This window comes from Cnephaeus nilssonii (assembly GCF_951640355.1).
Source record: "Cnephaeus nilssonii genome assembly, chromosome: 6".
In the NCBI taxonomy this organism is placed as follows: domain Eukaryota; kingdom Metazoa; phylum Chordata; class Mammalia; order Chiroptera; family Vespertilionidae; genus Cnephaeus; species Cnephaeus nilssonii.
In genome coordinates, this window is record NC_137077.1 from 29,621,797 (window position 1) to 29,634,979 (window position 13,183).

Genomic DNA, 13,183 nt, shown 5'->3' on the forward strand with positions numbered 1-13,183 from the left:
GCATAGTAAGTGGTCTTAAAAGCGAGCCTCTGCTCTGATACATTTTCTGACTTTGAAAACGAAACACATGTAAAGGGCCAGCAAAAGTGTGCTGTGAACTATGACTAATATAAGGAGTGCAGTCCATGCTCCACAAATTCTTGTTGTATTGAATGAAATTGAGCAAGAGTTTGAGGAAGGGAGAATCCCTGGTCCATTAGTTTATTGCTAGAAAGCACTTTGTAATTTTTAAAAAATGTATTTTATTGATTGTTTACAGAGAGGAAGGGAGAGGGATAGAGAGTTAGAAACATCGATGAGAGAGAAACATCGATCAGCTGCCTCCTACACGCCCCCTACTGGGGATGTGCAGGCAACCAAGGTACATGCCCTTGACAGGAATCGAACCTGGGACCCTTGAGTCCACAGGCCGACGCTCTGTCCACTGAGCCAAACCGGTTAGGGCTACTTTGTAATTTTTAATTAGTGAAGCTAATGATTCACTTTTGGACAATTTTATACCAGTGAAAGGGAATAAATACAAAATATATAATAATATACCTATGGCTAAAAAGACCCAACCCTTTTTAAAATTTTGGCTTAAAAATAGTACCATTCCTACTCCCACCGCACAGTCTTTGCATCTTCTGTTTGCTCAGCCTGGCCTATCTGTTCTCCAGATATCTGTATGTCTGGCACTCTCACTTTATACAATATCCTGCTAAAATACCACTCTTTCAGAAAGGACTACCCTGATATCCTATATAATAAAAGGCTAATATGCAAATCAACCGAACAGCAGAACGACTGGTCGCTATGATGCGCATGACCACCAAGGTGCAAACGTTCAGCAGGAGCTGCCCCCTGGTGGTCAGTGCACTCCCACAGGGGGAATGCTGCTCAGCCAGAAGCCGAGCTCACAGCTGGCGAGCGCAGTGGGGGTGGCTGGAGCCTCTCCCACCTCTGTGGCAGCACTAAGGATGTCCTACTGCTGGCTTAGGCCCGCTCCCTAAGATGTCAGTCAGACATCTCCCGAGGGCTCCTGGACTGCGAGAGGGCACAGGCCGGGCTGAGGAACCCCCCCACACACACACACATACACACCAAGTACACGAATTTCATGCAGCGGGACTCTAGTACTTATATAAATTAGTTCTGTTCCTAGCCCTTACCCGCCATTACCCTACTTTAAGCTTCTTTACAGTTTTATCATCACTTGGTACATTCTATGTTTGTTTCTTTATGTTTGCTCTTCCTTCACTAGAATTATAAGAGCCAGCAGAACAGAGATGGCTCTTAGTTTGTTCACTGATATGCATAGGTTGTGCCTAGAACAGTTTTCTTGAACATAATAGTCATACAATAAATGTTTATTTACTGATTATAAGATGAAATAAAAAGAGGGAGTTGTGTGAGAAATTTTATATCTTTATATGTATTTTTATACATTTTCAAAAAGGTGTTTTAGTAATTTTCCACAAGTGAAATAGGAGAATCGTTTTTCTGAGAATAATGGGAGAACAAGAGTGGTGACCGTCACTCTACATCGTTACCCCTTTTCATATCTGAAACCGTTTGCTTTTTTAAGTGCATGCAAAGAATAATTTTTTACTAGTCATAGTTCTCTTGCAGCTTTCATCTCTTCGATGACAGCAAGGGTAAATTTTTTCTTCCAAGATGCCCCTAAAGAGACATTTTTAAATAATATATACAAACAAACAAACAAACAAAAAAAGGAGAAAATAGCAGAGGGAAAACTGTATAAACAAGGAAGGAAAATATTTTACCTACAGAAACATACTTTCAATTATCTTCGTTTCTCATGCTATTATTAAAAATATCTCTGCTTGGATGGAACCGTTTTGTTTCCATGCTGCCTTCTCCTTTGCTTCTCTTGTGAACTTTTTAAATTTTGCGTCTGGCAGCAGTTTTGTTTTCCTTGGCACTCGGTACTGTGTAACATACTGTTAGCCGAAGGCTGTGATGTAGAAATTTATTATTAAAAATAAAAGTGAGGGAGAGAAGAATTTATTCCATAAGGATAAAAATGACAGTGTCAAGGAAGTTAGGATTTTCAAAATGCTTTATATAACAGATTATATTTCTTTTCAAGGAAGTATACTTGTTTCCTATGAATAATTATAAGGGTCTTCCTTTTGCCTATCCTGATATTAATGGGGGATGAGGAAGGGAGGAAAAATAGTGGGTTTTGGTTTGTTGGTTTTTGTTTTTTTTGTGTGTTTTTGTGTTGTTTTTTTTAAAGAGAATTTCTTCCTCAGATGGAAAGATTTTTGTTTGCCATATATAGGCATAACCTTGGTGACCTATATACCCCAAACCTTCTGGTAAGATGCTTATTAAAATGTCATTACCCAAAGGAGTAATCATAGTTAAATAGCTATGAGAGTATCTTTTATAGATGGTGAGAGACATTTTTTTTCTTCCTGAATTAAACAGCCATATACTTTTTATCAACCAGAATATATTTCAGTTTTCTCTTTTTTAATAATTTTTCTAGTCTCAGTGTCAGTACCCTCCCCTGTTTTTACATCTATAGCACCTTTCTATAACTAATCTTAAAATCATAACTATTCCTCCTCCAAAAACAGTATCGTGTCATGTTAATAAATGTTGTCTCTTTTCCCAGAATTGTCTAGATATCATGCTGCTACTCGTTGATCTTAAAAGCTTAGCCCAGATGAATTCAATTGCAAAAAGAAAATAATAATTCCACAATTTCAACTCCTGTTCCTCATTGTCCGTGACCCATTTATGTCTTTTATCTAATCCCATGATAATGTCAGATGACTACTTTGGTCATCTGCAATTTAATACTAATCCTACCTGCTTGATTCACAGGATGTTTTGACTTTCTCATTGATACAACATCGACATCAGTTTGCGCTTAATTCTGAAATTCATTGACTTCCTTGTGCAAGCTCTCCTCTTTACTGTTAATTATAACTGACCAATTATTTTCATTTGTCTTAATCATTAGTCAAGGGAGTGGGGATAGAGAAGCATCTCTGTACTTCCTAAAACACTAGCCCTGTGGTTCTGCTTTAACAGAAATATGTACCAGTTCCCAAATGCTTCATTTTAATTTAAATAATCTATCATATTAAATAAGTCAGGCAGTTAACCACACTATGAGGGTTTTCTTTTCTGGTACAGCTTTTGTTTGCATTTATATTTTTTTTATTGTGGCAAAATATGCATAACAGAGAATTTACCATCTTAAGCGTTTTCTTCATTTAATCAAAAGTATATATATTTTTACATTTAATATTATTTTATATTAGTTTGTATTTTTTTAAGGAATACTGAAAACATTCTGCCTATTTTAGTCTTTGGTCCATGCTCTGAGAACAGTGTTCTTATGACAGCAAAATAAATTCCATATGCAAATAGGATAAATATTCATATGCTATCATGTACTAATATGAAGCGAATCCTTACTTCCCCACTCTCCACCCAGCATCCCATCTGTGCCAGGTATGGAGAGGTATGAGAACCCTGACATCCTATCCAGCCCGCTGCACCACCTCTTTCTTTGCATTTAAAAAACATATTACAGAAAATAATATAACAAACCACATACACCAACTGAAATAATTAATGCTGATTTTTGGCTTCGATTATTTTAATTCAAACTAGAGTTTAACTGTTAAAGCCCTTGTGTGATTTCCTCAAGTGCAAAGGGAAAAATACCTTATTGATTTCTGTTGAATAAGAACGTTCCAGTATCTCATTTATCATTTCAGAGTTCATTCCTTTTTAGATTATATTTTACTTAGCATACAGATTTTTATAACTTTGCATTCCTTTGAAGAAAGTAGTAATAGTATACATTTAAAAATATTACCACATGCTGGGTCAACTCAGATCATTAAAACATCTATAATAATAAAAGCATAATATGCTAATTAGACCTGACATCCTTCCAGATGACCTTCCGGACGAAGCCGGGGCTGCAAGGGAAGCCCGGGTCCTGGGTGCCTGCTGGTGGCTGGAGGGAAGCCCGGGTCCCAGAGGGAAGCCCGGGTCCCAGGTGCCAGAGGGAAGCTGGTGCCAGCATCCAGGGGAAGGAAGGCCTACTCTTGCACAAATTTCATGCATTGGGCCTCTAGTAATATAATAATGATATTAAAATATCTATATGTATAAAAGGCTAAGTGTCCATCCGACCATCCAACCCACTGGTAGGTATGACACACAATGACCACCAGGGGGCAGACGCTCAACGCAGGAGCTGCTGAGCTGCGGTGACTTGGCAGCAGCAGTTCTTGGGTGACGCACTCCGGAACCAGAGAGGAAGGAGCCCAGTTCCTTGCAGGGCCCCATCATTTCGCCAGGCTGATGGTCCCCACCTGCTGGAGGGACCCCCGCTCACTCTGCAGATGCCCTTTGAGCCGTGGCACCGCCCCAGGTGTGGCCAGCCAGGGAGGGACCACAGGAGATTGGCTCCAGGGCATGTCCAACCCGTCTTGCCAAGTCCCACCCCACCAGCCACCTTCTTATTAATTTGCTTTCAATGTGCACAAATCCATGCAGCCTGGGGGAAGGAAGGCCTACTCTTGCACGAATTTTGTGCATTGGGCCTCTAGTAATAGGATATAGTCCTTTACCCTAAATCTCTCCCATTTCTCTCTTATATAATTCTGGGAAAATAATTATCTCTGATAGATAAATTTTGGCCAATTTTACTGTTTTATGCTTCAAAGGTAAAAGTCAGATTTAGAGTAAATTTTAGGAGGTTTATTTTATAAGTCCTGGTTTGTTAATTAACAAATTTATCTTGTAGTAAATGATGGTGCAAATGAGTCTATATTTATATGGAATTTTTTCACTTCCAGTAAAATTACGTTTTTAGCATGAGTCTACTGACTATTAATATTTATCCTGTAAATTGTCCCTATCTGTAAATTCCCCCAGTTATCTACTAGGATTATGTTTATTTGAATTTTTAATATACTGACTCTTAATATACTGAAATACATTATTCATTTACTGCAGATATTTCATCAATGTGGCATTTGTGATAACATTTGAAGATTTTTATATAGTGGATCTATTGATCCTCTGTGTTTTTTTAATAAATTAGAAAATCTTTCTACATTCTAAGGTAGTATATGCTTGGATTTTATTCTATTTTATACTGATGGTTTCATCTTTTTAAAATTTAAATATTTTTATCTGTCTAGAACTTATATTTGTTTATATTTTATAAGGTTCAGTCCAAATAATATATTATTATTATTATTTCATTTGTTGAATAACTCATCAAATACCCATTGATTTTTTAGTTTTCTTTTTCATATTTTTTGCTACATGTACTTGAGTTCATTACAAAAATGAGATGAATACATTTCATTCATTTATATTTTGAGTCTTAAATCATTATCCCATAATTCAGGTAAATATTATAATATATTTTAATGACCACTATGATATTTTTATATTTTCTAATATTTTTCTGATTCCCATAAGTTTTTTCTCTCAGATAAAATTAGGTTGTTGTGGGATTTTTTTTAAATTTTCTTGAAAAGTACAATTAGCTTTTGGTTGAAATTGAGTTAAACCTGTAAATTTCTTTAGGTAGAACTGAACACTTGAAATTTTTATAGAATTCAGACTTCTTCACCATTTTTTTGTAAATGCTTATCAAACATTTTTTAATAATGTTCTAAGGTATATTATTTTTTGTTGCTTAGTGAATTGTTTCTTTGTCATTACATCTACTGAAGTCATGCTGTTATATGGAGATAATAATCTATATAAACTTGATGTATAGTCTACCTTATTAGTGAGCTAGATTATTAGTGGCAGGAGTATTCATGAGTAGTGAGTGTACTGGACTCTAGCACGATTTCATGCACCGGTCTCTAGTATGTAAATAAAGCTTAACATGGTTTAATGTCTGTTCAGGATATTCCTTACAGTGAGCTATAAAGCTATCCATTAGCACACTCTTTTTATCACAACGTGATATTAAAATATCTTCAAAACTACTAGCAGTTGAAATATTACCTATTAAACCAGAAGTTTATTACTTCATGTATGTTCATTTATTCATGATGACTATTTAATACATTACTATTAAAACATACATTTCAAAAGCCTATTCTTTAAAGAAACAGTAAAAATATTTGCCATGTAAAATAAGTATCATTTAATTTACTATAATTATTATATTATCTTACAGCTCATGGGGCATTCAGAATGGGACCACAAACGAGGGCCAAGAGGATCACAGGTAGGGTATTTCCTTTTTCCGTTTCTTTTTTGCATTTTATTTCTTAACACTTTGAACCATGAGATTTCTAAAACTCAAAAAAATAATAAGAAGTAGAAAGAGGAAGAGGAAAAATAATCATGCATTTGTTTTTGCTTAAGTTAGCTATAATTAAAGTCTGGTTTCAAATCCCAAAAGCAGAGGCCAGTGTATTCCTCCTCAGAGCTTTCTGGTATCCCAGATTGGCTGTGTTTTTATGAATGCAGATTTTGTACGCATCTTGTCTCTGCCAAACACATTTTGATCAGCAACTCACTCTCTTGATTTTATTCACTTCCTTTGATAGTTTTTCTATGTATTTCTTCTTTTCTCTATCTTCCTGTGTTTGGTTAAATATTTTGAAATATAATCAGACTAAACCCTGAACTAATTACAGATTTTGTCTGTAAATTAACTGTCTTCGTCGTAGGGAAATAGAAAGATGAAAGGGCCTATTATTTTGAAAAGAAACAAATTCTAAACCTTTCTATATTACCAGACTGTTTTCATTGTCTTACTTGATGTCTTAGGCAAGGAGAAAAGCTTCCATGACGCATTTATGCTTTTTAATGACCTAATTAGACAATGTGGATTTGTTTTTCTTCCATAATTACTTTGCCTGACAGAATAAAGGCTGAGTTTTTAGCTTCAGAAAATTCTCTCTCCTCCCAGGATATTTTGTGAAGAAATATAAAAATTATTTATTTCACAGCAGCCTGTGTTTATCTGATGATAAACATGCCAAATGAAAATGAAGTAGGTGGGACATGTTTACCTCTGCTGCTCACATTTTGCACTTGCCACTAAGAAATATGGTTAAAGGAGAATTGAATGGGCGATACTGTCTCTGAAAGTTCATTGTGAAATGTGAGATTCTCCCAGGTGTTTGACAGCACTGATGTGGACCTGTGCAGTGATTAAGTTTGCATGGTTAACTATTTAATTTAGGACCCTGGGAAAATAAAACCAAGTCAGTCCATTGTTTCCAGTTGTTGTTATAATAGCTGTGGTTTTATTTTTGTTCATTATCAATTTGACTAGTAAATCCAGTTACATTAGTATTACCCAGAAGAATGGATGCCTTGCTTTTCCTACCTCTCACTTCTCCTTCTCCATTTTCTCTGGCAGCAACTCTCCCTCTGTCCATATCAGTAATACTAGAGGCCCAATGCCCGAATTCGTGCACCACTGGGGTCCCTCAGACTAGCCTGCAGAATCGGGCCGAAACCGGCTCTCTGACATTCCCCAAGGAGTCTTGGATTGCAAGAGGGTGCAGGCCAGGCCCAGGGACCCCACCGGTGCATGATCGGGGCTGGGGAGGGATGCAGGAGGTTGGCCAGCCAGGGAGGGACCACGGGAGGGCTCCAGGGCATGTCCGGACTGTCTCAATTCCGATTGGCCGGACTCCAGCAGCAAGCTAACCTACCAGTCAGAGCATCTGCCCCCTGGTGGTCAGTGCACATCATGGTGACTGGTCGACTGTCTGCCCCCTGGTGATCAGTGCATGTCATCGTGACTGGTCGACTGGTCAACTGCCCCCTGGTGGTAAGTGCACATCATAGCGAGTGGTTGAGCAGCCTTAACATATTAGCATATTACTTTTTGGTTGAACAGATGACCGGACGACTGGACACTTAGCATATTAGGCTTTTATTATATAGGATTTTAAATCAGAATTTACTGCAAAGTCGTTAATGAAATGATGAAATTAATGTATGTTAAAAACTTTGTGATTCTAAAGCAATAAAGAGTAAAGATGAGCACAAGTAAGAAATGCTGCCATGGTTTCTAGTTAATGCCATCAAAGACATGTTGATATTCAAACATGCCAAGTTACTTGCTTATGACATGTCCCTTCAAAGTAATGTTATGTTAAATGTGTTTAATAGTTACTCTTATTATGACCTATTTGACTATAAGTTGTCTTCAGGTTTGGCTTGTCAATATAAATTGAAAAAAATTGTTATAAAAGTACAACGCTGTGTTAACGTTATACATAAAAACCCCAGAACGAAAGTTTTTAAAAATTCAGTGTATTGCACATAGCTATAAAACTTCAGAATTCTACATACACTCACAAAATATGTTCATAAATAACATTCATTATATTTGAAAGGTTGAAATGGTTCAAAACAGCAAAAGCACTTAGAACATTCTTGCATGAATTACTATTATCAGCATCAAGGACTTTCTTAGACCTCTCAACTAGCTAAATAACTATTCCAAATGTAGTACACCTTTGCCTCACTTTACTTCAACTCAGAAAAAAAAAAGTTATCAAGGTAAAAAGCAAAACATTCACCAAAAAATAAAAACAATAACAGCTACAACAAAAAACTTTTGGGGGAGGGGATTTCAGATAAATAAATTAAGCATTGAGTAATAACTTCTTATCTAATTGTAATTTTCATGGGGGGGGAAATACATTGATGTGTGTTTTAGATGATTGATTTTTTTAATCTTGCTATATTTCCTTGAACCATAAGTCTAATCTAAAGCCTTTCAGTAATTCCAAAGGAATTTCAGACAGACTGGACTTGAACATGGATCTCTTAATATGTTATTAGTTCCCCAAGGCCTTGCTCCAATTCCATCACAGTGTAGTTTCAGTGAAGACAGATTTTAAGCACTGACTGTGTGTAGAGCACTATTGTAGATATAACTTGGAAGAAAGACTGAATGACAAGGTTACTGCTTTCTGGAAGCTCACAAGTTATGATTGGAAACAGCAATACTTAAACACGGTTGTTTGTGTGGGAGATAATACAATAATTAATAAATAATATGGCAAGAATAAAATTGTTTGCAGACTCACAACTGTAAACCTCCTTTTGCCCCACCCTGTATATAATTTGCATGCAATTCAGACTAGCAGATGTGATATGAAATATATAAGCAAACTGTGATAGGGCCATGATGTCCAATCATTAAGAAATACCTAGTAGAAAGCAGACAGCGGTTACAGATGTGAGGGGTTGGACTTCAAGGCAAATTTTAACCTATTTTACTTGATTCAAAAAAAAACACCAATATGTGCCAGGCATTTTTTGAGCCTTGGAGGAGTCAAAAATGAACTAAACAACGTTGGCCTTCAAAAGCATATAACTTTATCTAGAGTCAGCCTGAGTTCAGAGGATAAAGGAAAAAATAAGTGAAAGCATTAATCATTACCAGGAGAGAATAAGCTTCTCTTGGCTTTCCCCCCACATGTTTACTAAATAAGAGATTTTGTCAGATTTGACCTAATCCTCCTAAATTATATCATATGTGCATTATCACAGAGGATACGAAGGTGTACCTTTCACATCAAATCTTTTGATTAAAAAAAATACATATATTGCTTCAAATAAATTCTAACATTTAATTGCTTATTATTCTTTCGACTCAGCAAGAATTTAAATTCAAATGCATTTATTTACTCTATTCTCAATAATTTTCATGACATAATTTGTCAGCTCACTCACATCCCTCAGACTGATTCTTCTTCTTTTTTTTTTTTAAAGAATGTTCTTTCAAGTAGTAGATCATCCAAATTAGGGAAGATGCTAAAGGATAAATAAACTTCCAGCAGCATGCAGAACTCCTTCATCTGGCAGCATTCCCAGTAATACCAAATGAAGTCAGGGGAAGAAATTCTCAGAAGGCAATTAGTTGGATTTTTTTTTTTCTTTTAAATTCTTGAGGAAAAGTTTTCCAGTGGGAAGTTGAGAGAGGCAGTAGAAAATTTCTCTCCTTTGAAAAGCTAAAAGTGCTGGGGCTGGGGGGTTGGGGAGGTTCCACAGAGCCAATAATTTACTTATAACTTAGTTGAGGGTCTTTGTGAGGAAAAATTACTTCAAAGTGTGAATTTGTAAACTCCCTAACATTTTTAAAAAATATTTTATTGATTTTTTAGAGAGGAAGGGGGAGGGATAGAGAGTTAGAAACATAGATGAGAGAGAAACATCGATCAGCTGCCTCCTGCACACCTCCAACTGGGCATGTGCCCACAACCAAGGTACATGCCCTTGACCGGAATCGAACCTGGGACCCTTCAGTCCACAGGCTGACGCTCTATCCACTGAGCCAAACCGGTTAGGGCTAAACTTCCTAACATTTTAATGTACTAGGAACCAGCTGGCCCTTATTTATCCATAGTTAGAGACTAGTGGGCTCTTTAGTCATTTAGTATATTATTGATAACTTACTGACTACCAGCCAGGCCTTATCAACTAGACTTAAGGCTTCTTATTGAAGAAACAACTTTTTCATTGAATTATTGCCTGCACAAGAGAAGAAAATAGCTGAACATTCTAGTGGGGAAAATATTATTAGATACTGTAGGCTGTCAGTATGCTTAAAAAACATGGCTTTCATTGTCTACCATGTACTACTGGAGTCTCCAAATAAAACTAGAAATAGAAGCACCTTCCTAGATAAGTTAGCTTTTGCAGCACTATTTTTAATCTCAAGGATGAACTTCAATGGGGAGTTATTATACTTCAGTATTATCCTTTCTCCTTGGGTATTCAAGAGAATGAGTCTGTTGATAACTAGCTCCTAAAGTTGATGAACCTAAGGATTTGCCTCTTAGTGGTCTGTCTAATTTGGTGACAGATCGGTTCTTTCCTGGGTTAAATAATTTGTTTCTGATAGGAGAATGTGAAGAGGAATTTAAATGCCTTCCAGACTTACCTAGAATAACACCATATATATTTAACAAAGTTAACTCCATTTAATACATTTAGAAATACAACCACCCAGATTTCCCAGAAATGTATTCCAAGGATTAATGTGAGTGGGATGGGAGTCCATCATTACATTTCTCAAATGCCGAATAATTCATGCCCTAGATGCAGCTTTTTCCACAAACATAGTGCTTTTCACTTGCACTTCCTTCTCCTTTTTCACTTTTTCATATATTAACCTAACAATTGTTACCACTAGTTTAGAAATTGTTGCAATAATAATTTCATTTTATGGTGACTCTCCAAGGAAAGTTTATTTTTCTTTTTTCTTTTGGTTGTTGCATTGCGAAATGTGGTTGAATTTTGTTTGTATGGACAGGGATCACACACCAGATATATATCTGGGTTCTACACATCTCAGGAGAGGCCTTGTAATGTCATACAATAGTGGCAGGAAAGGAAGGACCTGGTAGTTTAATACTTATTGAAAAACCATCTTGTGTTGGGGACTATGGACATCATTCACATGATACGTGCTCTGCCTGGTGTTTGTTTTTGTTAAAACCCAACCTTCTGCTATGTTATATGAAGTAAATAAAAAGAAATTCCATACCCATCTTGTTCATTTAATTCTCCTCTAGGTATTTTTAATTTAACCCATTAAGCAGATCTACACTGTTGGACAATCTCATTTACTATCCACCCCTCATTCTCTGAAATTGTTTTTAATCTAGTTGTATTTAGTGTTATGTCTTTAATTTTCATTGACAAACTTTACATGACACAGTCTTGGAAAACTTGTCCTGGGAAGAATATTTTAGAAAATGTCCATAGCATCCACAATGTCAAGAGATGCAAGGACATTTCTCTTTGCCTTTGTCCTCAGAGATGAGAAAATGGTGTTTCTCGTTAACAACTGAACCCAGGGGTTTATTACCTTTCAAGCATCCTGGTCTCTCCCCAGTAGATGCCACCAGCAAACTTCCCATCCTGCAGTTGTGATAATGAATAATATCTCCAGACATTATCAAGTGTACCGAGGAGAAAAAAAAATTGCTTCTGGTTGAGAACTACTGAGAGTACAGCATACTGTCTTTGCCATCCACATAGGAGATAATAAGTAAATATTTACTGATTGATTTGACACTTCATATGGACAAATGCTTCTCCAAGCATTTATGCTTTCAAGCTTTCAGGTTCCATCTTTATATCTACCAAGCAGTAATTTTACAGAGCATATTCATTTCATTGTGAGGTAGTTTACTCACAGTACACACATGTCCTAGAAAACTAGGAGGAAAAAATGCACTCTTTCCACACTTGAAGCATTCAAGTGATTCAGAGGAGCAGCCTAAGAGAGAACGTGACTCTGCCCAGGCAGTGGTTGCACAGAACACGTGATTCAGGTGAACTGATGGATGACCTTGAATAAGTCACTCTTTATTAAAGGCTCTGGTCCCTCTAAAATCGCATCGATGAACAGGAATCAAACAACTCCACGTAAATAAAAGCAAGAGTTGCCACTAGCATTTATGCACCCCCTTGCTTATAGATTAGTAAACATGTTTAATATTTATTGAATGACTTTTTCTTGGGGACTGTGGATATCATTTAATATGACACATGCACTGCCTATGCTTGCTTTTGCCAAGTCAGTACGTTATATGAAACAAAACGAAGAAGTGAAATAAGCGTTCTACTAGATGTACTGGTTAATAATGGTGGATTTTGTAATCAAAGAAAACACAATAATTTCAAGAGAAACATCAAAAGTGCTTATTGAAACTAATGTCCATCGCTAGCTACACACTTCCCCCATCTTTCAGGTAATTTGTGGACACCGTTCCAATAGAACTTTTCTTGTTTTGAGGCAAACCATTCAGAGACCCAATTTTCAACTTTTTCGTACATTTTGAAGTGCTGCTCAGAAAGTGTGTGTGCCATTGATTGGAACAAGTGGTAATCTGAAGGAGCAAGGTCTGGTGAATACGGCGGGTGGGTTAATACTTCCCAGGCAAGATCTTTTAACGTGTCTTTAACTGGTTTTGAAGTGTGTGATGTTAAGTTTGTTATCATGAAGCAAAATTACTTTGCCGTGTCTTCTGGAACATTCTGGTCATTTCATGATCAAAGCGTTGTTCAAATTGATTATTTGTTGTCAGTAGTGATCAGTATTAATGGTTTCACCTGGTTTTAGAAGCTCATAATACACCACACCCTCCAGATCCCATCAAACGCAGAGCATTGTCTTTTTTCCATTGTC

The 13,183-nt window shown here is 36.6% G+C and overlaps 1 protein-coding gene across 2 annotated transcripts in view; it reads left to right on the top strand.

Annotated features, from left to right (window-relative positions):
- The window catches only part of PDE3A (phosphodiesterase 3A), a 258,064-nt gene that overhangs the window by 148,563 nt on the left and 96,318 nt on the right, over nucleotides 1-13,183 (top strand). For both annotated transcript variants that reach the window (XM_079773401.1, XM_079773402.1), the window contains exon 2: nucleotides 6,185-6,235. In XM_079773401.1, the coding sequence (XP_079629527.1) occupies nucleotides 6,185-6,235 (51 nt within the window). The remainder of the gene's footprint in view (nucleotides 1-6,184; nucleotides 6,236-13,183) is intronic.